At 44.2% G+C, this 26,998-nt stretch overlaps 1 protein-coding gene across 6 annotated transcripts; it reads right to left on the bottom strand.

The window, feature by feature from the left end:
* Positions 1-287: 287 nt before the first annotated feature.
* Positions 288-20,905, bottom strand: LOC129863687 (alpha-2,8-sialyltransferase 8E-like). 6 transcript variants are annotated; one of them, XM_055935844.1, is made up of 10 exons: positions 20,081-20,905; positions 15,033-15,143; positions 13,992-14,099; positions 13,550-13,645; positions 5,812-5,904; positions 4,541-4,627; positions 3,831-3,975; positions 3,539-3,651; positions 3,269-3,361; positions 288-2,918 (listed from the first exon to the last, which is right to left on the bottom strand). In XM_055935844.1, exons 1-10 carry the CDS (start codon positions 20,224-20,226, stop codon positions 2,456-2,458), a joined length of 1,455 nt encoding a protein of 484 aa, XP_055791819.1. In that variant the 5' UTR covers positions 20,227-20,905; the 3' UTR covers positions 288-2,455. The 6 variants fall into 6 exon arrangements, with proteins under 6 accessions (XP_055791819.1, XP_055791820.1, XP_055791821.1 ...); XM_055935845.1 differs by lacking the exon at positions 13,550-13,645; XM_055935846.1 differs by lacking the exon at positions 15,033-15,143 and having other exon boundaries at positions 20,081-20,891.
* Between the last annotated feature and the right edge of the window lie 6,093 nt (positions 20,906-26,998).

The following is a 26,998-nucleotide window of genomic DNA, read 5'->3' as shown; positions in this document are numbered from 1 at the left end:
GACAAGATTGAATTCACTGTCGCTCATTGGGAAATATTGCATTTTTCCTGTCATGTTCAATTCCACTCACTTGAAAAAATATCCAAATACTGTAATGTATTCAATTCCATGCAGTGCTATTCTGAATTTCTCACTTGCAATGTTAGTACAGTAGATTTGTTGGGTTGTGTGGTGATTGGTGGGTATAGTTTGGACTAAAATGATTGGTTGCTGTATGCCTGACCCAAATCCACATTTCTTCGTAGATCAGACGTCTATATATAGAAAGTAAATGATCAAGACAAGCAGAAAATCCAAACATGTTTATTTACAAACACAATATAAAGAATGACCCAGAATGTAGGTTTCATATCCCTGTTCAAACTGTAATAATTCCATCCAAGCTCTAATAATGCCATCCTTTCATTTTCGGACTGATTCTTCGACCTAGTTATTTTTGACTCTATAAAATGATGATCTTTTGTGATTCTGAGACTCAAAACTTGAATGTGCTCATACGGATAACTTATTTTGTGCATTGTGTCTTTTACACACAACCCGTGTGACTGTGAATTACAAATCCAAGAAACAATCTTCCACAGACTTTAGAAGTGATCATGGAAGATCATGGGAATTTGGGGCGTTACGAAAATCAAAAGGCATTGCACAGCATGTACAGAAGAATGATCCTATGTTTCCAGTTCAGTCATGTTCCTCCACTCTGGCACAGTTAAACACCACAAATACTACTAGAAACAAACATACAGCATTCCAAGGGGTGAGATTCACGGTGCTTTCCAAGGTTACAACTTTGTCACATTGCAAAAAGGGAAATGACACGATGCGGTGATAATACTGATGACAAAAATCAGATCATTTCAAAAGGGAGCGATATTAGTAATTCCTTTGCATCATCTGTAAAAAAAAAAAGGGCCTCTGTCGATCAGTCCTCTTTTAAAACCCATTCAAGGTTGATATAAGGTTTCAGGTAGCCTAGCGGTAAAAGAATTGGGCCAGTAACCAAAAGGTTGTTCTGCTCTTGAGCAAGGCAGTTAACCCCCCACAACAACAGCTCCCTGGGTGCCCAATGTGGCCGCCCCCTGCACCTCTCCGATTCAGAAGGGTTGGGTTAAAATGCGAAAGTCGAGTTTCGGTTGGGCCTTGTGTGCAATTGATGATAAATGTCATATCATTCGAATTAAACTCATCTCTCCCAATGATCCGTGAGCTTTAGCAGAAGCTGATGGTTGTAAACATGGGTTGGTGGCGGGCACACACAGAACAGAGATTATAGTAGAATCATGCACGGCATCACATGAGTATACAAAGAGCATTATAGCGTACAGGAATTATATTATATTTCGTCATTTCAACAGCAGAAGTGAACCTCTTCTCGTCATGGTTATTAAGGTGAGTCAGCAGACAGTGGGAACAGGAGTTTGTTTGATACGAACGTCCATTAGATACACAATTCAGGGGTGAACGGCATATCTGAGAGAGGATTTGTACATTTATATCGTAAGGCAGCATGGTTTTAAGACATGGATGACAGAGGGAAATCAGATTGGTCAACAGTGCCCAATAACTAGTGTTTTTCTGACTATGTGGCCTACTATGGTGGTGGTAATTATAAAATATGAATCATCTCACCTTTTTGTCCAAAAACAGCAAGCAAATAAAACACAACCATTTCACATCAGAACTATCCAAGGATGTCTTCCGGTGTTTGGCTAGTTAGTTGTACAGAAGGAAGTGGACCTGTGAAAAAGGTCCTCTCAGGTCAGGAGTGTTAACAGTGTTTTATAAGAAATATTTACCCATATAAAACAGTTGAATGTAGCTGGACAACTGAAGGTTAAACAGTTGGATCTTTGAACATTTTCTTTTGGATTCGCTCAACGTCAATAGTGTTCAGGATTTTTACACGGACATAAATAAAAGCTGCCACACCTACAGAGTGTCTGAGAAAGAGAGCACGGGGGGGGGTCATAACACAGGAAGCGGCAAAGAGAAAGTACAGGAGGAAGAGAGGGACACACAGAGTGGCCTTATTTCAGTGTAAATAGTTGTGCAACACGTCAAGTTCAAACCTCTGTACAGCAGTACCACCGAGCCACTAAGATTTCACAGAAACGACATCACTAGGAAAGATCACTTCACATTAGAACAAGCAACCTACAGAATCAGAGATACCAGCGGCCATTGGAGTTGCTTATTCAGCAAGAGAGTAAGAAACACATCAAGATAAATTATAGTGTTGGCATAAAAGCAAGCAGCCTTCAACACATGGAGCTAGTGTAAAAAGCACAAATATACGGTGTGAGCTCAAAAGGCCATCTCTCGTCAACTGTAAGAAAACCATTGTATCTAAATTAAGATATGCAAAATGATGATAAATTAAGAACCGAGACAAAAACAGGAGTAAATGGTGACTTCCCACGATGCATTACAGTGTGGGCGTGGCTCCGGTGCACGATCATGTGCAAGGTCCTGAGTGTACATTGAGGATACCTCGCGTGTGCATGTGCATGAAGTTAAAGATCTCGTGGGGCATGGCGTGGAACCCGGGGCGGGGCTTGACGTTGTCATAGTAATGGTGCGTGATGAAAATGCCCGAGGGGTTCATGGGAAACGCCCAGAAGCCATAGAGGTGGACCTCCTCGCACAGTTCCATGGCGGCGGTGACTAGCATCAGGCCGCTGCTGAGGCGTTTGGCGCGGACACCCTGGACAGTCCAGAAGCGCTGGACGTTGAGCAGGTACTGGGGGTGGAAGAAGAACACACCCCTCTGGGAGTCAAAGTCGTCCAGCATGTACTTGACCCGGAAGGAGACGTCAGTGTTACGCGTGTTGTAGAAGGCGGGTAGGACCACTGACGAGTTCTCGTAGTTCTGAAGAACCTCGTAAAATGGTCGCCGCCACTTCTCTAGCTTCTGGAATCTGGTGGTGGAGGAGAGGAGAGGGATTAGAGTGTGTATAAAGAGGGAGGAGGTGTATGTGTGTTTCGTGTGTGCGTGTGTGTGTTTGCAAGGAGCAGACGTGCTGCAGCTCTGTGCCAGAACATTACATTTGACTAAGTGCAGTGCACGCCCATTGTATCTGCTGCCGTTAATGGATTTCAGGTCTAGATGGTGTGTGTGTGTGTGCGTGCCTGGGCACAGATGTCAATTCAACGTCTATTCCACATTGGTTCAAAGTCATTTCATTGAAATGACGTGGAAACGACGTTGATTCAACCAGTGTGTGCCCAGTGGGAATTCACATTTTTTGTTGACATAGCCGTAGAGTACCTCTCCGTTATAATACTTGGATTAATCGTCACCAGATCCGTTTTGGCGCCTACATCAGCCGAGTACTTCTCGTTGATGGGTGGAATGTTGCATCTTTGAAGGAAGGAGAATTATTTACATTATCCAATGCAGATTCTGAGAAGGTCTGAGCAGAGCGAACGTAATTAAATAGTGTATCTTGCCATTTGATATCTGCAGTCGAAAAATAACTCAGCCCGAGCGTGATGCTTGGGAATGTTTGTAGCACGACAGAATAAAGATGATGTGTACCTAAACACGAAATCTGCGGAGTCAATATCCTTCCCACATTTGCTGTTCTTGATGATTCCTCCGTTTCCGACAACTGCACATTTCTTAAACTGAGACTTGGAGTACGGCATGTCCTTTCAATGAAACAGAACCAGAGTCAAACAGAAATATGGGGTACACTTTTATAACCAGAGAAAGTGGAGTTCCATCACCTTAGGATACAAGGTAGGGTACATAGCATAGGACACATGGATGACAGGTAGTCAGTCGTACAGGGTGATATACTGTATATTGTTATAATTGGAACACTCACGTCAGGAAACATCTTGAAGACCTCAGTACTGATGGGCAGGATGCCACTGGTGTCCACCTCATACCTCAGCTTGGTGCCTGCTGGAGTGTTCCTCTTGGTCGTGAACAGGAAGGAGGGTGCGTTACAACACCGCGACAGAGACATCCTATTGGAAAGAACAATAGAAGGGAAGAGTTACTGTCAGACCCCCCCCCCCCAAGAAAACTGTAGTGGAATAAGGGTGTTGCGAAAAACGAGCAACACTGCAGCCCTGGTCCCTGAGGACTAGAACGTTGCAAACCTGCAGTAGAAAGTCTCCCTCTGAGTCTGGTTAGTCACACAATAAAGATGCCCTGATATACAGAGAGACATCTAAGCAATGTGATTGGTACTATAGGGGCAGAGTCACACTAGATAGAGATGGTCGATACCGAGTGGGAGTACCACAGAAGAGAGGGAGGCTAATGTGTGTGACGTACGGCAGAAGAGCACGAATAGCTCCTCTGAACAGGCTCGTGCTAATAGACTGGTGGAATTCCAAGTCTTCTGTTTTGCATTCGCGCTCTGCAGATGATCAGATATCACAATGCCTAAAGAAGTGTTTAAGGTCTCGTGAACCACAATAATAATGATTATAGCAATCTTTTGAGATGTACAGCGTGACTGCAAGAACGGGACCTGAAAGGCCATCCCTGTGACGCGTTCAAGTTAAAGGTCAATTAGAAGCTCACTTGAAGTTGTTGGTCTCCACCATGTTCTGCTGCCACTTGCACACCTGCAGGTTCCTCCATCTCTCAAACAGCTCCGACGTCTTCACCCTGGCAGATGGGCAGGGAAACCCCACATAAAACCGAGACAGACAAGAGAAGAGTCAAGTGATCCATGCGTGTTTAAGAGTAAGCCCTATACCCTATGGTCCTATACTGCATATACTGCCGATCAGAGGGGTATTTTATTGGGGTGGGGGCCACAAAAAATCCCTGCTGTCTCACAATGAGGGGGTTGAAAACTGCACAGATACAATTTTTAAATATTTCAAAACAGGGAGGGGGCTGATGACACTGCAGCACTCTGCTCTGTAATATGAATATTAAACACGCGCTGAGGTGTAACATGAGAATGGCACTGGAAGCTGTGCCAATGGATTTAGCATTGCGCCAAGGCACTCCCTCTGACTGACGCCTTGCGTCCGCCGTCTTGAGGAGAAGATGGCGATGGCCAGAAATAGAAGGTCTCTAAATAGCTCTCCTTGAACTGACATTCCCCCTCGATGATTGGAAAATGTGATTTGCTCGGGGATGGAAAGCACTACCGGGGCTGGCAGTAGTGTAATGAGAGTCAGTCACTGCACTGTAACTGCTGGCGGAGCCAAGTGGTTGTTGTCTGTCGCGCTGTCTGCTGCCTGGCCTGGCACACTGTCCCTCTGCAAGCACCTCTTACAGGTGCGATAAATAGCTCAAACATCCTCAAGAACATGTAAGCCTGTGCCAGAGTCTGTTCTAGTGGTAGCACTGTACATCCCCCTGGCAAAAGAGGTTCAAGGCCTGTCTCGCCTACTTCCTCATCTATCTTTGCACTTGTCTGTTTCTCTCACTATGGCTTCCTACTGCTGTATTATAAAATCATTATTTAAATGTTTGTTGATAGGACAAGGGATGGGCCTGAATGTTGGAACGGAGTGCACAGACTTTGCTTCCTCCAATATCTAATATCAACATTTCAAAGAGTGAACACAAACCAGTAAGGCACATAGGCCCTCAAGGATCATAGTTGCCCATCACTGCATTTGTACACTCCATGAAAAAAGGGTTCCAGGTAGAACCCTTCTGGGTTCCATGTAGAACCCTCTGTGCAAAGGGTTTTACATGGAGCCCAAAAGGGTTCTACCCGGAGCCAAAAATATTTCTTCACATGGTTCTCCTGTGGGGACAGCCAAAGAACCATTTTAGGTTCTAAATAGAACCTTTTTTTCTAAGAGTGTAACACAGGCGATTACACTCACATGGTCAGGACTTTGACATCCATAATCTCCTGCCTGAGCTCTTTGCATGCAGTGGAGTTGTAGTCATAGGATCCATCGTATGAGTCCAGATACCTGGAGGGATAGTCACAGTCAGCGTCACGCTGCACTGATCTGATCTACACAATAATCAACAATAATAAGGAAGAGGTTGGGACACAAAACACATAGCACAGTGGGGTTGGGGAAAGATGTTATACATTGTGGGACACTTTATTCCAATACAATTGTGGCTTTACTTTAAAATACATTATGAATATTAATCTTTAACGTGAAGACATTGTTATGGAGTGAGTGGCAGGTGTGATATCATTCCTATGGATTTGGGGATCCACAATATGTATCCTGGACACTTTTAAGTCCCCAGCTACCATAATTTCTCTGTTTTGTTTTCAGATTTTCTTGTTGCTGATAACATTCATTATGTATTTTGACTTGACATGGGAACGTTGACTTCACACGGGGAACAACAATTAACATGGACATTCTTCTTAACAAAACAAATTGTGTTTGCAAACGACAAAAATAGCATGAAATACATAGTGAGAAAGGGGAAGGGGGAGGTAGAAATCTTGTGGTAAGTTGTGAGAAAACATGACTAAATCCTGATGGCAGGGGCACCTAGACTGCATAACCTTTATCATGGATAAGGTTTGTCTCTGTTGTATGGCATGTACAGTATGCTGGATAGAGTGAACTGCACAGCTGCACAGTATGATGCCAATGGAGAACATGGGGAGTAACTGAGGCTGTCTCACTGCACAAGGCAGACTCAGCACAGGGGGCAAAACTGGTATTTTATGTGATTATAGTCCGGTTGGGTAACACTTTACTGTAGGTGTTCTCATGTATGCATTCATAAGCTGTCATAAGTAGTTTTCAATAGTTATGAGTCACAGCATAAAACCGGTTTTACAGTAATGGGTGTTTTACATGAATGTTCATTCTGTTGTCCTATGCTCTCATGTCAAATCAAATCAAATTGTATTAGTCACATGCGACCTTACAGTGAAATGCTTACTTACTACAAGCCCCTAACCAACAATACGGTTTAAAAACTTTATTTTTTATTTTTTTAAATACAAATAAGAATAAGAAATAAAAGTAACAAGTAATTAAAGAGCATGTCAACTGTTAATAACAACTGCTATTACACAGTCTGGGTGACAACTTATGTCATATGCCTGCTACATTAGAGTCTACATACCAGATGTTATAAAAGGGTGTGATGTAATTTACCAACCTCTGTGTCACATTGTTACATTGGGAGCCATAACCATGTCATATGCCCTTATAAGAGTGTGCACAGACACCTTAAGTAAAGTTCCATTAATTTAATTAATTAAAACAGTTATGAATGTGCTTATACCACAGGATGAGTTGAGAGTATCATAAAACTTTACAATTTAAAGGATCTCCAAGAAACATGGGCAAATGAGAGCACAGATGTACTAAAATATTACATATTATAATAGCAAAAATGTTGAAACGAAATGGAAGCAAATATAATTTTACGATAAAATCAATGTTGCTGTGGAAAAATGGGACAGATGGGAAAAAAAGAAGATGTGCAGGCTACAGTAATAATGACAGCAGCTATATTACCAAAAAAATGGGTAGCTAGCTAGCTAGCTAGTTAGTCAGTCAGTCAGGTAACTAGGAACAGGGTTGGAGAGCCCTGCTCTACACAGTCCAAACAATGTGTATTCATACCCTTAGTGGCCGACATGAGCAAAAGAGGCCTCACTGTGCTGCCTGCCCCCATCGATGCATAGCTAGCTAGAGCTACATTTACATTTACATTTAAGTCATTTAGCAGACGCTCTTATCCAGAGCGACTTACAAATTGGGTACTAGAGGTACTAAACGTAGCTAGCTAGTTGGGGAATTCTGAATTATAAATCTTACTTTGCAGCACATCACACAATACATTCTCTTTCATATATACTTTAGTTTAGAGGCAATTACTTTTTAATCTTAAAGAGATTCTCCGGTACTTTTGTATATTTTTTAGCCAGTAGTTCCGAAAGTAGTGCTCACGAGCCAAAAATGGTCCACGAAAATTGCGTACTTCGTCACATATGTGCAGATATGTGCACCACGTCATTTCTCTCTCTCTCACTCTGCTGTGTACGCATCTTGCTAGTTGTCACTCAAATGGTGAGGGGCTGAAGCTCATTGGCTAGAACTCGAATTGGTAGGGGGCTGGCCCACGTGGAGGAAAATGTAGGGAAAAAGGCACAGCACAACTTCCAGAAAAACAGTTGCTTTCAAACGAGGGATTTTTTGTGATTCATTGAGGGAAGACAAAAATCCTGCTCATAGATTATGGATGTATGAACTACACATTCACACATCTAGCCCAAAAGCGGGAGGTTTAAAAAAGACCTTGTTGTCGCAAAGTTCCGGAGCATGTTTTCAATACATGTTTTTTAACTCAATCTAACTAGCAAACGTTATCCATGTTCTTTGCTATTGCTTTGTGAGGTGATCTTCTCGCTTCTGTGTTTTTACGTTGGTAAGTCCCACCCTCCTTCTTCCGATTTCAGCCACATGATTCACTGACACGAGAGACCGCAATAACTTGTCATTGGATCCGCAAACTTGTGTCAGCGAATCATATCGCTGAAATCAGAAGAAGGGTGGGGATTAACATAACCTAACGTAGCAGGCGTAAAAGAAACATAAGATGGGAGAAGAGCTCTTGGCTCATCATGTGGAAAACTTAGCTAACTAGCTAGCTACAGCTAATAGCATAGATAAATACAACATTAGTTAGCTTGAGTTAAATAACATGTATTAAGATGAAAAGTTAATTGCATTTAAAGTGTACAGCGCCTTCAGAAAGTATTCAAACCCCTTGACATATTCCACATTTTGTTGTTACAGCCTGAATCCAAAATGGATCTCACCCATCTACACACAATACCACACAATGACCAAACATTTTTTGGAAATGTTTGCAAATGTATTGAAAATAATATACAGAAATATGTCATTTATAACTATTCAAACCCCTGAGTCAATACTTTGTAGAAGCACCTTTGACAGCGATTACAGCTGCGAGACTTCCTGGATAAGACTCTAAGAGATTTCCACAGCTGAATTGTGCAACATTTGCCTATTATTATTTTCAAAATTCTTCTAGCGTCGTCAAATTGGTTGTTGATCATTGCATGACAACCATTTGCAGGTCTTGCCATTAGATTTTCAAATGGAATTAAGTCAAAACTGTAACTCATCCATTCAGGAACATTCACTGTCTTCTTGGTAAGCAACTCCAGTGTAGATTTGGCCTTGTGTTTTAGGTTATCATTGTCCTGCTGAAAGATGAATTCATCTCCCAGTGTCTTTTGGAAAGCAGACTAGACCAGGTTTTTCTCTAGGATGTTGCCTGTGCTTAGCTCCATTCTGTTTATTTTTTCCCCCTGAAAAACTCCCCAGTCCTTAACGATGACAAACATAACTCTCATAACATGATGCAGCCACCACTACGCTTGAAAATATGGAGAGTGGTACTCAGTAATGTGTTGTATTGGATTTGCCCCAAACATAACACTTTGTATTTAGCACAAAAAGTTAATTGTTTTGCCACATTTTTTTGCAATATTGTAGGCTTGGCCCTAATTTCTGTGCTCTCTGAAACCTGGAGTTGCATGGCAAATGGTACAAAAACAAAGGACAAAGCCCAAGGACCCTTCCCCCTCGATGAGCCAAATGTACATCTCTCTGTTATAGTATTCAGAGCACTGAATATTGGATGTGATAGAATAATACTATAGTATCCATGTATGGTATCTATCGGAAACTTGTTCACTGAGGAAAACTGATGCTATTTATATGTACAGTACCAGTCAAAAGTTTGGACACACCTACTCATTCCAGGGTTTTTCTTTATTTTTAATATTTTCTACATTATAGAATAATAGTGAAGACATCGAAACTATGAAATAACACATATGAAACTTTTTTTTTTTTGCATTTGCATTAATGTCATCTTGTTCCCCTTGTCCAGACACTGTCCTTGTTTTGTTTCATGTCTGTTTATCCATTATTTCTTCTCTCCCTGTACTTGCTTCTCATCTCCCAGCGTCTGTCCTCACAAAATGCAGACACCAATATTGGAAGGGAGGAACCGAGGGTGCCTTAGCTGGCTCGAGAGGTTTTCTTGCCTCGGTTGGCTCGGCAGGCTCCCATCCCACGTTATGCCTCAGCCGGCTCGACGGGCTCCCACGCCTCAGCCGGCTCTTCAGGCTCCCACGTCATGCCTCAGCCGGCTCGGCAGGCTCCCATCCCACGTCATGCCTCAGTTGGCTCGTCAGGCTCCCACACCTCAGCCGGCTCGTCAAGCTTCCACTCCTCAGCCGGCTCGTCGGGCTTCCACGCCTCAGCAGGCTCGTCCGGCTCCCACGCCTCCCTGTACTTGCTTCTCGTCTCCCAGAGTCTGTCCTCACACTGTCATTGTCACTGTAGCCTGCACATCTGACTTTTTCCACAGCGGTCACATATCCTGTTGTGCCGCAGCAACGCTGATTCCGTTGGAAAATTACTTTTGCTTCCATTTCGTTTCAATATTTACGTTTTTTTTGGACAAGTTGTTGGCATTATAGTGTGTGCTTTTTTTTTAAATAAAAAAAACATCTGTGCTCCCATTTGCTCATGTTTCTTGGAGATCCTTTGAATGGTAATGCTTTATGGTACTCTCAACTCATCCTGTGGTATAAGCACATTCATAACTGTTTTCTAGCACCTCAAATTTAATGTCACTTTACTTAAGGTGTCTGTGCACACTCTGTAAGGGCATATGACATTGTTATGACGCCCATCATTCCATTCAATGTAATAATGTGACACAGAGGTTGGTCAATTACATAGCATCCTGTTTTAACGTCTGGCATGTAGACTCTAATGTAGCAGGTAACAACATATAACATAAGTTGTCTTGCAGACTGTGTAATATCAGTTGTTATTAACAGTTGACATTAGCGTATATGACAACAGGACAAAAAGTCATTTTTACCACACACTATACCTGGTTTTATAACGTCTCATGCCTTGACCCATAAATATTTAAAACTACTTATGACAGCTTATGACAAATTGTACAATGTGTTATATATCTGTTATAAAGGCTTTTTTGAATGCATGCATAAGGGCACCTACAGTAAAGTGTTACCTCATCTTGTATACTGGTTGTATAAGGAAGCTTTTTCCCATGTCTTTTTAGCAACGAAGTAAGCCTCTTTATCTAGATATAATTATAAAATCTTATTATCTGACATCTTTCCCATGACGTCTTGGTCTTGTCACGAAAAATATGTCTTTACCTAGTTGTAATAAAGACCAGTTGGTTGTAATCCTGTTATAAGACGTACTCTCAACCAGTTTACAACCAGAATATAACTTAATTTAGACTTCATGTGCCACATTTTGCTTGCTGGTTAGCCTGAGTTCATCAGGCCCTGTCTGGAATAACCATAAAAGTCTCCCTTATCTGCAGATCTCTTTGCATGTAGAAATTTAACTAAGGAAGATCACATGAAAATCTGTTGGTCCTACATTTGTATTTATTACCTTATCTGGTATGACATGCACACACATACATACCCCCATACATGCACAATCATACACATAATCATAAGGTACATCCTGTACACAGTCATCATTCTCACTCAGATTCAAACTATTCGATAAGATTGTACAGCTCAGTGAATGATTCAGATGTGATTTGACAAATACAACCTTCACATGCTTGCGAGGCTAGGACATCTTCTTAACAAGAGGTTTCAGACAAGGAAATAAATAATTAAACCAATAAAGAAACATTATACAGGAAAATGGTGACAGAAAACCAAAAAGACAGAAAATCAACAACAACATCAGATCGATATGGTGGTAGTGAGTGTGTAATATTTGAGACAAAACACAATGACATCTGAAGGGAAGGAAACTTAAGGAAAGTGAGAACATGGTGAACATTTTAGCAGGGCGGAAAGGATTTTGGACTACCATTTTGCATCTTCTCCTCCCTTTTGAGAGCATCATCGGCACCAGAATCTGACCCAAATCTTTTCCTCCCTCTCAGGCAAGGCAGAGGAGTCAAATCTCCCACTAGGTGTATTTTAATAGGCTTGTAATGGATAATGTTATTGATCCACGTACCAGCTTTGGAAAAGGCTGCCCTATCTGGCGCCTGAGCAGGAGGATTCTTGCCTGAGGACCACAGCCAACTGCATAGCCTCAGAGGCACCAGGAAAGGAGGACAGCTAGAAGCTCCCAATACCTGATACCTACTGAGAAGGTGCTTTCTATTTGGAATATATTTAAAAGTAGATACCCAATAGGTGATGTTGAGTCCTACTCTCTACTGGATGGGCAAAGAGTGGCTGCCCCGCGGGCAAAACTGGTTCCATTGGCTAAACATCTTTTTAGCAACCATAAAATATGTCTTAATCTGATTGTAATCTGGCTATACGACAAGATAACAACCCCAAAATGTATTTCCAATCACGTGTTTCACCTTTATCTGGTTGTAATCTGGTTATATGAAGTCCCCTCTACTATACCAGAAAGCCAGTTTACAACCAAAAAATTAAGTTATTATGATGTCAAGTGTCAAATTTTGTCTGCTGGGTGAGGTGTTGCTCAGTTGAATCCAAGATGGCGGCCTTCACAATGTGCCACGCCAGTATGTGAATTTGTAGAATAAATGCTATCTCAGTGAGATAAGATGAGGTGGAGAATGTTGGTGAAAAGGGGGATTAATGTTGTAAGCATGATTGATGTGGCTGTTAAAGTCAAATGAGGTGAGGTAAAACACAAAAAGACAACATGGACGACATGACAGAAAAATGCATTTGAACGAGATGGTGGGATAAAAATCAAAATTAGTAAGGAACAATGAAACTGGTTGTCTACATCCCCCTGATGATGCAGTGTATTTTGGATTGGCTTGTAAATACTTAAAAGGTCTAGAGCAGCATGTCTCTTATCCTTTATCATAGAAGAATTAGCTTCTTAGCTTCTTTTGGTTTACCTCTAATGATGAACCCCTAATAAGCACTGTAGCCTAGATAGAGAAGAAAGAGGATGACTCTGAATGTCGCCTTTGATCGCCCATGCCTCACTGGCTTTCTGCTATCCACGAGGGATGGCCTGATGGAAGAGTACCTATTAATAACCAGCAGGTTATCACGCCTACTGACTTTAGGTCCTCAGCCCACTGAAGCCAGAGACCTGCTGGGAAATGTTTCATATTTTTGTCTTCTCTTGAGAGGAAAACAAAAAGGAAAGGTAATCCAGGTCGGTCGCAGAGAGATACAATGCAGATGTGAAAAGAGGAGATAGGGGAGCAGAGAGATGTGTCCACTATGTATATGACATACACTCAGAGCTGTGCAGAATGCATGAACACACAGGTTGAGGGTGAAAGGCGTTTGCGAAATGGGTGCTGGATGAGACGGAAGTGGTACAAGGAGAAGCCAGTGCATCAACAGGAGAACCGTGGTCCAACCAGCTTCTCAGGGGGGAGGGGGGGGGTCAGGGTTCAAGGGTCACGGGGTGGCAGGGGGTGGAAGGGATGAGACAACATGCAAGAGCAAATCTGCAGTGCAACCACCACTGAAAATATATGAGTTTGATCCTTTCAGACCAATGGAAAAGAAAGAGGCATTCTTGGGTTTCTGTAAAAGTACTTAAAAATGCCTTCAGACCGGCCTACCTTTGCGAGCGTTTTTTTTTCTTCTTAATATCGGCTAGGCAGGGTGTGACTATTACGGAGATCTGTGAATCTGGCTGAAAATTCTGACGGAAACATCTGTCAACATGCAGACAGGTAAGTTAGAGTTAAACGTCAGTGTGAGTGGTTCCTGTGTCATCATCACCCCTGCAAAACATCTCAACTAGGACTCCTCAGAAATGCAAAAACAAGCAGAAGCAAAATGGTTATGTGTGTGTTGCTGACTTCGTCTCTTTACTAGTTAGTTAGTACAGCAGTTTGTTGGTTATACTGGTTATGCATTGCGAGTGGAGGCTTCTAAGGCCCAGGCCACACATGCAGGGGGCTGGGTTATCAGCAAGGAATCTCAAGTTCTCTCTCTCGCTATCTCTCTTTCTTTCTCACAGGGGTGTTGTACAGTCAGTCAATCACATTGGAAATGTACCTTTTCTTCCCATTCCTGGCAGGCTTCAGAGATCCATCATCCAAGAAATTTACAGGACCGGTCCAATTTCCTGTCTCGTCTCCTTTGAGTCGGCTAAACTGTTGCGCACTAGTAAGAAAATGAGGCAGTTTATTTGGGATTTATTGTACTTTAATTACCTGAGAACTAACAGTCAGTCAAACACACACACACACACACTTTTATACACAATGCACAAACACACACAGAGACACACCACACCATACAGAGGGATCAGCATTTGGCTTTAGTAAACCAAATCAAACCAAGCCAAACATGGTTAGAATGAACCTAGATAATAACACCATGGTTGATAACAAATCTAGATTGTAAAACGAACATTGAAACTCAGTAATACATTTGTCATGAATAAAACACCCATAAAAAAAAATCTAAATTAGTAGGGTATAAAAAGAAGACGGGGCAAATAAATAAATGGACAAATGTGCCTTGTATGTCAAATATTCAATCTTACCAAAGAATGATGATAGGCGACATTGAGAGAGAAAAAAATATACAAGCAAAAAAACGTAGCTAAAAATCTGAAGGGGACAAATAAGTCCAAGCTCAGACACAGCTGAATGACGAAGTGTATATGGGTCTGGCCATCTGGTGTGTTTGGCAAGGATACCTCAAATCTGAGAATGGCATGCAAAGCAGACACACACTTCTATCTCTGCTGAAGAGCAGTGGGACAGAAAACACACTTGGTTTTAAAACAGTGTGTAAATATGCTACGTCTGTTTATGCCATGAAATAAAGATGCTTCGCTTAAACCATTCACTGTGGTCAAACAGGTCAAATCTCAGTTGTTGTCTCACTAAAACCCCTAATCATTCACCATTTTAGGGGGTTTTGCCCAATATGCAGCACATCTTAGTTCGGTAGATTAGCCTATAGGGTATTATTGCACATTATGCTCATGCACAATCTAAAAAACCACAACACATTCTATAAATCAGAACCAAATGATTCTGGTTAACGGGTTACATAGAGAACAGACAAACTGAGAGGATACTTAACGGTTTACAGACAACAGCAGCATATAGGCCACCGTTGAGAGGTGCATAGCACCTGTACCCTCCCAGGCCACGACGCTGAACCCTACTGGATGGGGCAGATTCCATCTCCTCCCTGAGTAACATGAGTGAATTGAACAGATTTTGTCAAAATTGCATGAGGCAAATCCAAATATCCCAACCAAATATCCAAACCTGTAAGAAATGAAAATGATATAATTTAAATATGGTATTTGTATAAAAGGGACATGTTTGATTTCAATCATCATATTTGAAGCCTAAAAAAAAACATATGAATCGAAATAAACCTATTTGAGCATTCATGCCATTGTGCAAATAATCCTGTGACTTTGTTCCATTAAATCATTGTGGACAGCAAAGTGTATCACTACAGTGTACTGGAAAATAATCTTGCACATAAATCCTCTCCATAAACACATTATGTGATGAAACAAACACTACTTTGACCCTCATGTCAATACTGCGCATCCATTTGGCTTCTCAGAGAACCACTTAAAAATCTCAATGACACTCTGCCCCTGGCTGTTGCAGTCAGGATGGAGTGCGCTAAAACAGGACATGGATTTAGGCTTCTGGATCTGCTTCATGATGCTCCTAAAGAAACCAGTGGGTGCAGCCACTGCACACCTGCACACCATCCAACTAGAGGGATGCCCTGTCTCAAAAAAGGTGACTCTTTCTTTTCCCAGCAAAGAAACTACTGATGTGCTCTCTAAAAATACTGAACCTGACCTATCTGATCCACCGTATTATCCAAATTAATATTACTGATGTCACATGGCACAGTGTTGATATGGCTGATGTCACTCTGCAGACTATTTATAGGCATTAAAGAGCTACTGTTCCGTTACTGTTGAGTTGATCAATAAATCAATATTGCTTCCTGTCAAATTTGTTTAGCGTGTATTATCAGCCTGTCAATTTCAATACTATCATATTATGCGAAAACAAGTCTTTGACCTTCCATTCAATTCTACACCACAATTCCAAACGGCATAAATCAGCGAATTAGAAAAGGACCCAATTAGATTGAGTTAGCAGCAGTCCATATTGCACTCTAAGGCCTATAGTCTGGAGTGGAAGGCAACTCTGCAGAGGTAGAGTTATGGTTGTGAGAGTAGAACATGAATAATATCCTAATAGGATGTCCATTACTCACTCAGGATAATCATTTCGACTGGTGAAGGTTTCTTAAGTGCTTACTCAACGGAGATTCAACTATCAACGTCCCCAGGTCCATTATCTATGAAGACATTTGTCCCAGTCCTCCCGGTGTTTTCTCCTCTAAGGGAAGGTCGGCAGGCAATCAACATACTAATAGCTAAGCTTTGTTTTAGAATAATCTGCTACGGATGCTATGGTTCCAGTTACATAATTGAATCAAGAATCGGGAATGCTCAACTAAACAGTCTTTTTTTTTAAAGGTCTGGGTGCAGTTTTGGAGTTTTACTTCAACTAAATAATAACCAAGAGTTCAATCCAAAAATGTAAAATTGTGCCCCCCCCTCAAAAAAAAAACATATCGATGGATCTAGTCAAGCTAGTTGTTATCTCTGAGTGGATTTCTAACATCATCTCTGTTTGGTGCCACTTGTAGCCTACCCAGCCTGCTGCGGGTATTTTTAGGCATCGCCCTCTCCGAGTCAAGTGGAGATGAGAGAAGATCATGTGCACTGCTCCAAAGTGGGTCACCGTATTATTTAATAAGCCCTTCTTCCTTTCTACCCTGTGATTTCACAGCCTCGCGGATCTCTACCCTGGCATAGAGCTTTAAGAGGTGTTTGTTAATGTCACTGCAGCTGTGCTATATGATACACGCTGTGGCAATTCAAAATGAGAGATTTATCACGTGTCAGAATGCTAAAAGCACCACACCACTCCAAAGCACATGGGCCTTATGTCTTTTAACAGACATGTGCACTCTCTGAATAGTCACCCTGAATTATCTTGAAGGTCTAACATAATCTGGACCTTCTTTGGAAAATGGTGACGTCATCAGACGACTGTGTACCCAAATCATTGAGGGTAAAACAAAGTCTGCAAAACGAAAAAGATCAAAATGGCAGTCCACGACCCAATTCTGTCTACAGCTGCAAAAAAAAAATCGAAAATAATCTTGGAGTAATGGAGGACTAAAGTGCATGTATTTCATGCTCGTTATTCTCAGATAGTGCTCTCAACAACTGGCATTATTGCATTGTAGTTTAAGTGTCTTCTGTAGTACAGTCTCTTCCAGACCCACAGAATCTGGTCATTTGCAAGAGATAGTTTACTGAGATCCTTTGGGGCATAAGAGAATCTCATGAGATTGAGACCCATGTCCTTAGGCAGCGTTTGACTGGGCTACGTTTTGGTAGCATAGGTCGGGAGGGGTTGGACCGTTGGGCCCATTCACAACTTTAGCTTGTTGTCATGGTTTCAGCATGTGGGGGGAAGAGGGGAAGAATATCTCACAGTGACATCATTTTTAAGACACTCACTCTCTCCATCACGCTCTCTCTCTCTTTCTCTCAAACACACTCTCATTCTCTCGCTCTCTTTCTCCTGAGGTGTGCAGATACTGTGTAGCAAAATGGCTGCCGTTGTTGCCCACTGGCTGGCTCAGTAGCTTCGCTGTGACTGTAGCCCGCTCCCCTCTTTCCCAGTCAGAGTGCTAGGAGTGCTGGGCAGGATAGATAGATAGATATATATATATAGGTATTACTGGGGCTGGATTCATGCCATCTCAGCCATAACATATTCGATAGTGGATGCCATGAATCCACAGGATTTCCTCAGAGTAGCCCAAGCAGTGGGCTTGCAGAAGTCAAATGCAGAAGTCAAAGCCTTCCAGTGATTAATAATAGCATGTATCACCATGGGTCCTATTAGCAACAACAGATTGCATGAGAAAAGGTAGAGTGCCTATTAATAGAGATATTACTGTTGCAGAGGCGTTACGAAACATCTTAGGAGTGCATTACGCTGAAACAGCAGCATGACTGTGTGTGCATTGAAGCCCACGGTGTACAGTAGCTAAATGACAATCGAATCGGACAGTAACCCCTTCGACATTAACATGTAGAATGATCAATATTAAGTGAAAGATACTGAACAATACACTGCATCAATAGATTTGAGTTGTTTTTTTAAAAGTGTGATGTCAGCAGATAGGATATCAGTAGATATCCAAGCCTTATTTATGTATGATCTGTAGATAAGACAGAAACTGAACATCTAATAAGCACTTTAAAAAGAAGGAAGTACACCACCATGAACAGCTGTATGCCACTGGAAAAATGGAAGACCGATTTGCTCTTTTTCAAGCTTACCCCGCACCCCTCCCCCTCCCATGCAGCATTTACTACAACCACTACTCCCATATTTACACTGAGTTACGACGACGACAGTATGAATGCAGTTATAACAATGACAGAGCCACTTAATTCACAACATTTTAAAAATGTCAGGCCGTCCCTTACATTTCAACATTATGCAATTGATAATAATTGAGTCTTCAGATGAATGGCAATTTATTTGATTTGAGCCTATAGGCTATTTGTGGAAGATATATACAGTGCCTTCAGAAAGTATTCAGACTCCTTGATTTCTTCAGCATTTTGTTAAGTTACAGGCTTATTCTAAAATGTATTAAATACATTTCTTTCCTCAACAATCTGCACACAATACCCCATAATGACAAAGCGAAAACAGGTTGTTATTTTTTGTATTTTTTTATATTTACATAAGTATTCAGACCCTTTGCAATGAGACTCAAAGTTGATTGATCATCCATGAAATGTTTCTACAACATGATTGGAGTCCACCTGTGGTAAATTCAATTGATTGGACATGATTTGGAAAGGCACACACCTGTCTATATAAGGTTCCACTGTTGACAGTGCATGTCAGAGCAAAGACCAAGCCATGAGGTCAAAGGAATTGTCTGTAGAGCTCCGAGACAGGATTGTGTCGAGGCACAGATCTGGGGAAGGGTACCAACACATTTCTGCAGTATTGAAGGTCCCCAAAAACACAGTGGCCTCCATCATTTTTAAAATGGAAGAAGTTTGGAACCACCAAGACTCTTCCTAGAGCTGGCCTCCCGGCCAAACTGAGCAATCGGGGGAGAAGGGCCTTGGTCAGGGAGGTGACCAAGAACCCGATGGTCACTCTGACAGAGCTCTAGAGTTCCTCTGTGGAGATGGGAGAACCTTCCAGAGGGACAACCATCTCTGCAGCACTCCACCAATCAGGCCTTTATGGTGAAACCAAGATTGAACTCTTTGGCCTGAATGGCAAGCGTCACATCTGGAGGAAACCTGGCACCATCCCTACGGTGAAGCATGGTGGTGGCAGCATCATGCTGTGGGGATGTTTTTTTAGCAGCAAGGGCTGAGAGACTAGGCAGGATCGAGGGAAAGATGAACGGAGCAAAGTACAGAGAGATCCTTGATGAAAACCTGCTCCAGAGTGCTCAGGACCTCATACTGGGGCGAGGGTTTGCCTTCAAACAGGACAACTACTCTAAGCACACAGCCAAGACAATGCAGGAGTGGCTTCGGGACAAGTCTCTGAATGTCCTTGAGTGGCCCAGCCAGAGCCCGGACTTGAACCAGATCGAACATCTTTGGAGAGACCTGAAAATAGCTGTGCAGCGTCGCTCTCCGTCCAACCTGACCAAGCTTGAGAGGATCTGCAGAGAAGAATGGGAGAAACTCCCCAAATACAGGTGTGCCAAGCTTGTAGCGGCATACCCAAGAAGATTCAAAGCTGTAATTGCTGCCAAAGGTGCTTCAACAAAGTACTGAGTAAAGGGTCTGAATACTTATGTAAACTGTGATATTTCAGTGTTTTTTTTATTTTTTATAAATTAGTAAAACTGTCTAAAAACCTGTGTTTTGCGTTGTCATTATGGGGTATTGTGTGTGGATTTATGAGGGGGAAAACACTATTTTATACATTTTAGAATAAGGCTGTAAGGTAACAAAATGTGGAAAAAGTCAAGAGGTCTGAATACTTTCCGAGGGCACTGTATTTCACATCGCTTACCTTTTAATGTAGTTTTTTCCATAGAGAATCTGCTGTAAAAGTGTAACCAGTCCAAATGCGCAAATGAATATAAAACAAAGCGACCTATTGCCGAGTAAATCTCTACCCGACGTAGGGTCGGCGTATCCCATTCTTCGGCGCAGCATCCGCTGGTGCCAAAAACCCCAGAATTAGCCTTCTCTCGCCGCACCATTCAGAATCAATCACACAAGTTTACCGTGAAAGCATTCGAGAAGACAATTGTCCAGATGTATTTACGGTATTTTTAAAAATCTACTTCGCTGCGGCCACAGCACAAATCTCATTGGTCTTGGTCGAGAAGCATTGCCTCCTTATAAATAGAAAGCATGGAAATAGGCTACGACTCCGGACGGACCGTGATTTGATTATTAATTGTAAAATAAAAATCTTCTACCGTCTGGTATTTTGCAAAGCTGATGATGGTACAGAAAACATTAAATGTTTCTTCAAAAATGCCTGACATCTCTTTGTGATCATGCGTTGCTGTCTCGACTGGGTGGTGCGCTCGATCGTAGGGCTCCACAGACAGTGGCAGGCAATGCAGATATTCTAGTCTCAGTTAACAGTGTTCCATAAGCGGTCTGGGTAGGCTAGCTCATAAAAAGAACATGACTGTAATTCGCAAATAGTCAAAAGAATGGTGTAGTCTACGAAATCGCTCTTTTCTCAGGACAAACATAATGGCGTTAATTGTGACGCACAGTTTGGTGATAATAACAGCTTCTTCTTTCTATTACAGCAGACTGGTCCATAGATGCTGATGCTCTCTCTCTCTCTCTCTCTCTCTCTCTCTCTCTCTCTCTCTCTCTCTCTCTCTCTCTCTCTATCTATCTATCTATCTATCTATCTATCTGTCTATCTACCTGTGTCTCGCTCGTCTCTATCTCTCTCTATATACCATATATCTTCTATAAATCTCTAGCTTCTCTATCACTCGTATCTTCTCTCTCCCTGTTGGGTTCATCTCCGGTCAGCCAAAACCAAGGTCAACGTGCCTTCTTCTAAGGACAAGATAGACACCTCCAGACGGGTTTAATTGTCTGCCCACAGTGCCAGTGGCGGTTCTAGACCATTTCAACTGGGGGGGCCAAGCTGGGGCCAGTTGTACTGTTAGAGGGGCCAGTTACATTAGACGTTATTGTTGTCATCGTTTTCTTCACTGCATTGCAGGCATTAGCAGGCAAAAGACCATGTTCATAATCATCATCATTGCCACTGTCTAATAACGGATGTAAAAAACGAACGATAGCAAAAATTTGTTATGTAAAAATTATTTCATACTCCACATTTAGGGGGGTGTCACGCCCTGACCTTAGAGATCCTTTTTATGTCTCTATTTTGGTTGGCCAGGGCGTGAGTTGGGGTGGGCATTCTATGTTTTTGTTCTATGTTGTCTATTTCTGTAACGTCCTGACCAGAGTTCTTATGTGTTTTGCTTGTTTAGTGTTGGTCAGGACGTGAGCTGGGTGGGAATTCTATGTTGTGTGTCTAGTTCGTCTGTTTCTATGTTCAGCCTGATATGGTTCTCAATCAGAGACAGCTGTCAATCGTTGTCCCTGATTGAGAATCATATATAGGTGGCTTGTTTTGTGTTGGGGATTGTGGGTGGTTGTTTCCTGTCTCTGTGTTTGTGTTCTGCACCAGCTAGGACTGTGACGGTATGTTCTTTTGTTATTTTGTATAGTGTTTTTGTTTTGTCCATTAAATTTCATTATGTCAAATTACCACGCTGCACATTGGTCCTCTGATCCTTCTCGCCTCTCCTCGTCTGAGGAGGAGGACGAAGTAGACAGCCGTTACAATTTCTATGTGTTTGGCCGGGTGTGGTTCTCAATCAGAGGCAGCTGTCTATCGTTGTCTCTGATTGAGAACCATACTTAGGTAGCCCTTTCCCACCTGTGTTTTGTGGGTAGTTGTTTTCTGGTTTGTTAGTTACCAGGCAGAACTGTTCACTTTCCTCTTTGTTATTTTGTGTTGTAGTGTTCTGATTTTAATAAATATCATGAACACGTCTCACGCTGCACTTTGGTCCAGTCATTCACAGGAAGAGGAGCGTTACAGAACTACCCACCACCAAAGGACCAAGCAGCGTGTAAGGAAGGAGCAGCATTTGTTGGAGAGTTGGACATGGGAGGAAATTCTGGACGGCAAGGGACCCTGGGCACAGACGGGAGAGTATCGCCATCCTAAAGAGGAGCTGGAGGCACCTAAGGCGGAGCGGCGACGCTATGAGGAGTTGCGTGAGAGGCAACCACAGAAATGTTTTGGGGGGGCACACAGGGAGATTGGCGGAGTCAGGTCATAGACCTGAGCCAACTCCTCGTGTTTGCCGTGGGGAGAGAGTGACCGGGCAGGCACCATGTTATGCGGTGAAGTGAACGGTGTCCCCAGTGCGCACTCATAGCCCGGTGCACTACATCGCAGCTCCTCACATCGGCCGGGCAAGAGTGGGCATCGAGCCAGGAGGGATTGTGCCGGCTCAGTGCATCTGGCCTCCAGTGTGTCTCCTCGGCCCGGGGTATCCTGCGCCAGCCCTACGCACGATGTCCCCGGTTCGCCAGCACAGCCCAGTGCGGCCTGTTCCAGCTCCCCGCACTTGCCGGGCTACAGGGGGTATCCAGCCAGGACGAGTTGTGCTAGCTCTGCGCTTGAGACCGCCAGTACGCCTCCATGGCCCAGTGTATCCGGTGCCTCGGCTAAAGAAGAGGCCTCCTGCATGTCTCCCCAGCCTGGTGAGTCCTGTGCCTGTACTAAGCCCTAACCCTCCAGCATGTCTCCTCAGCCTGGTGAGTCCTGTGCCTGCTCCCAGAGCCAGGCCTCCTGTGTGTCTCTCCACTCAAGTGATGATCCATGGCAAGAAGCCTCCAGTGATGATCCATGGCACGAAGCCTCCAGTGATGATCCATGGCAAGAAGCCTCCAGTGATGATCCATGGCACAGAGCCTCCAGTGATGATCCATGGCAAGAAGCCTCCAGTGATGATCCATGGCAAGAAGCATCCAGTGATGATCCATGGCACGAAGCCTCCAGTGATGATCCATGGCACGAAGCCTCCAGTGATGATCCATGGCAAGAAGCCTCCAGTGATGATCCATGGCACGAAGCCTCCAGTGATGATCCATGGTAAGAAGCCACCAGTGATGATCCATGGCAAGAAGCCACCAGTGATGATCCATGGCAAGAAGCCTCCAGTGATGATCCATGGCACGAAGCCTCCAGTGATGATCCATGGCACAAAGCCTCCAGTGATGATCCATGGCAAGAAGCCTCCAGTGATGATCCATGGCACGAAGCCTCCTGTGTGTCTCTCCACTCCAGTGACGCCCTTCAGTCCGGAGCCGCCAGCGACGATCCCCAGTCCGGAGCCTCCAGAGACGATCCCCAGTCCGGAGCCTCCAGAGACGATCCCCAGTCCGGAGCCTCCAGCGACGATCCACAGTCCGGAGCCTCCAGCGTCAATCCCCAGTCCGGAGCCTCCAGCGTCGATCCCCAGTCCGGAGCCTCCAGTGACGATCCCCAGCCTGGAGTCTCCAGCGACGATCCATGGCACAAAGCCTCCAGCGATGATCAATGGCACGAAGCCTCCAGTGATGATCCATGGCACGAAGCCTCCAGTGATGATTCATGGTAGGAAGCTTCCAGTGATGATCCATGGCACGAAGCCTCCAGTGATGATCAATGGCACGAATCCTCCAGTGATGATCCATGACAAGAAGCCACCAGTGATGATCCATGACAAGAAGCCTCCAGTGATGATCCATGGCACGAAGCCTCCAGTGATGATCCATGGCAAGAAGCCTCCAGTGATGATCCATGGTACGAAGCCTCCAGTGATGATCCATGGCACGAAGCCTCCAGTGATGATCCATGGCACGAAGCCTCCTGTGTGTCTCTCCACTCCAGTGATGCCCTTCAGTCCGGAGCCGCCAGCGACGATCCCCAGTCCGGAGCCTCCGGCGACGATCCCCAGTCCGGAGCCTCCGGCGATGATCCCCAGTCCGGAGCCTCCGGCGTCGATCCCCACTCCGGAACCTCCAGCGACGATCCATGGCACGAAACATCCAGTGATGATCCATGGCACGAAGCCTCCAGTGATGATCCATGGCACGAAGCCTCCAGTGATGATCCATGGTAAGAAGCCTCCAGTGATGATCCATGGCACGAAGCCTCCAGTGATGATCCATGGCATGAAGCCTCCAGCGATGATCCATGGCAAGAAGCCTCCAGTGATGATCCATGGCACGAAGCCTCCAGTGATGATCCATGGCAAGAAGCTTCCAGGGATGATCCATGGCACGAAGCCTCCAGTGATGATCCATGGCACGAAGCCTCCTGTGATGATCAATGGCACGAATCCTCCAGTGATGATCCATGACAAGAAGCCACCAGTGATGATCCATGACAAGAAGCCTCCAGTGATGATCCATGGCACGAAGCCTCCAGTGATGATCCATGGCAAGAAGCCTCCAGTGATGATCCATGGTACGAAGCCTCCAGTGATGATCCATGGCACGAAGCCTCCAGTGATGATCCATGGCACGAAGCCTCCTGTGTGTCTCTCCACTCCAGTGATGCCCTTCAGTCCGGAGCCGCCAGCGACGATCCCCAGTCCGGAGCCTCCGGCGACGATCCCCAGTCCGGAGCCTCCGGCGATGATCCCCAGTCCGGAGCCTCCGGCGTCGATCCCCACTCCGGAACCTCCAGCGACGATCCATGGCACGAAACATCCAGTGATGATCCATGGCACGAAGCCTCCAGTGATGATCCATGGCACGAAGCCTCCAGTGATGATCCATGGTAAGAAGCCTCCAGTGATGATCCATGGCACGAAGCCTCCAGTGATGATCCATGGCATGAAGCCTCCAGCGATGATCCATGGCAAGAAGCCTCCAGTGATGATCCATGGCACGAAGCCTCCAGTGATGATCCATGGCAAGAAGCTTCCAGGGATGATCCATGGCACGAAGCCTCCAGTGATGATCCATGGCACGAAGCCTCCTGTGATGATCCATGGCACGAAGCCTCCAGTGATGATCCATGGCAAGAAGCCTCCAGTGATGATCCATGGCACGAAGCCTCCAGTGATGATCCATGACACGAAGCCTCCGGTGTTTCTCTCCATTCCAGTGACGCCCTTCAGTCCGGCGCCTCCAGCGACGATCCCCAGTCCAGAGCCTCCAGCGACGATCCCCAGTCCGGAGCCTCCTGCGACAATCCCCAGTCCGGAGCCTCTTGCGATGATCCCCATTCCGGAGCCTCCAGCGTCGATCCCCAGTCCGGAGCCTCCAGCGTCGATCCCCAGTCCGGAGCCTCCAGCGTCGATCCCCGGTCCGGAGCCTCCAGCGACGATCCATGGCACGAAGCCTCCAGTGACGATCCATGGCACGAAGCCTCCAGTGACGATCCATGGCACGAAGCCTCCAGTGACGATCCATGGCACGAAGCCTCCAGTGACGATCCATGGCACGAAGCCTCCAGTGACGATCCATGGCACGAAGCCTCCAGTGATGATCCATGGCAAGAAGCCTCCAGTGATGATCCATGGCACGAAGCCTCCAGCGATGATCCATGGCACGAAGCCTCCAGCGATGATCCATGGCAAGAAGCCTCCAGTGATGATCCATGGCACGAAGCCTCCAGTGATGATCCATGGCAAAAAGCCAGTGATGATCCATGGCACGAAGCCTCCAGTGATGATCTATGGCAAGAAGCCATAGATCGACATAACCTGAAAGGCCACTCAGCAAGGAAGAAGCCACTGCTCCAAAACCGCCATAAAAAAGCCAGACTACGGTTTGCAACTGCACATGGGGACAAAGATTGTACTTTTTGGAGACATGTCCTCTGGTCTGATGAAACAAAAATAGAACTGTTTGACCATAATGACCATCATTGTGTTTGGAGGAAAAAGGGGGAGGCTTGCAAGCTGAAGAATACCATCCCACGTGAAGCACAGGGGTGGCAGCATCGTGTTGTGGGGGTGCTTTTCTGCAGGAGGGACTGGTGCACTTCACAAAATATATGGCATCATGAGGCAGGAAAATCATGTGGATATATTGGCAAAATGGCTTAAGGACAACAAAGTCAAGGTATTGGAGTGGCCATCACAAAGCCCTGACCTCAATCCCATATAAATTTTGTGAGCAAGGAGGCCTACAAACCTGACTCAGTTACACCAGCTCTGTCAGGAGGAATGGGCCAAAATTCACCCAACTTATTGTGGGAAGCTTGTGGAAGTTTGACCCAAATTAAACAATTTAAAGGCAATGCTACCAAATACTAATTGAGTGTATGTAAACTTCTGACTGGGAATGTGATGAAAGAAATAAAAGCTGAAAGAAATAATTCTCTCTATCTACTATTATTCTGACATTTCTCATTCTTAAAATAAAGTGGTGATCCTAACTGACCTAAGACAGGGAATTTTTACTAGGATTAAATGTCAGGAGTTGTGAAAAACCGAGTTTAAATGTGGTGTATGTAAACTAGCGACTTCAACTGTAAATATGTGGTGTGTGTGTATAAACAGTGTCACTAAAATACAATGTACAGTAGTAGAAATATTAGAATGAACTGTTGGTGATACAGTATTTAAATACACAGTGTAAAACGGGCCCACTGGGCACATATTGGTTGAATCAACGTTGTTTTCACATCATTTCAATGAAGTTGCGTTGAACCAATGTGGAATAGATGTTGAATTGATGTCTGTACCCAGTGGGGGAAGTGTCCAGGGGTTCAATCAAATCATTTCTGGGTAACAGTTAAGTAACTTACTGTAATAGTTTTCCATTAAAATGGTCAAAAAGCAACAAAAATAGCTTTCTCAAGCAATAATTTTGCTAGGACTGTCTGGGAGTGGTCTGAGTGAGGGACCTAATTGGAGGGACCTAATGG

This window comes from Salvelinus fontinalis, chromosome 10 (genome assembly GCF_029448725.1).
Source record: "Salvelinus fontinalis isolate EN_2023a chromosome 10, ASM2944872v1, whole genome shotgun sequence".
NCBI lineage: Eukaryota > Metazoa > Chordata > Actinopteri > Salmoniformes > Salmonidae > Salvelinus > Salvelinus fontinalis.
The sequence above is the reverse complement of the archived record's forward strand: the minus strand, read 5'-3'. Positions and strand labels throughout refer to the sequence as shown.

Bases quoted from the DNA above. Each gene is read 5' to 3' on its own strand.
- LOC129863687 (XM_055935844.1), bottom strand. From the start codon at position 20,226: ATGCTGCGCCGAAGAATGGGATACGCCGACCCTACGTCGGGTAGAGAT. The intron at 13,646-13,991 runs GTACATTTCCAA...GCATGTTGACAG, and splicing joins GCCAGGAATGGGAAGAAAAG to ATGTTTCCGTCAGAATTTTC. The intron at 4,628-5,811 runs GTGAGTGTAATC...CCCATCTGCCAG, and splicing joins GATGTCAAAGTCCTGACCAT to GGTGAAGACGTCGGAGCTGT.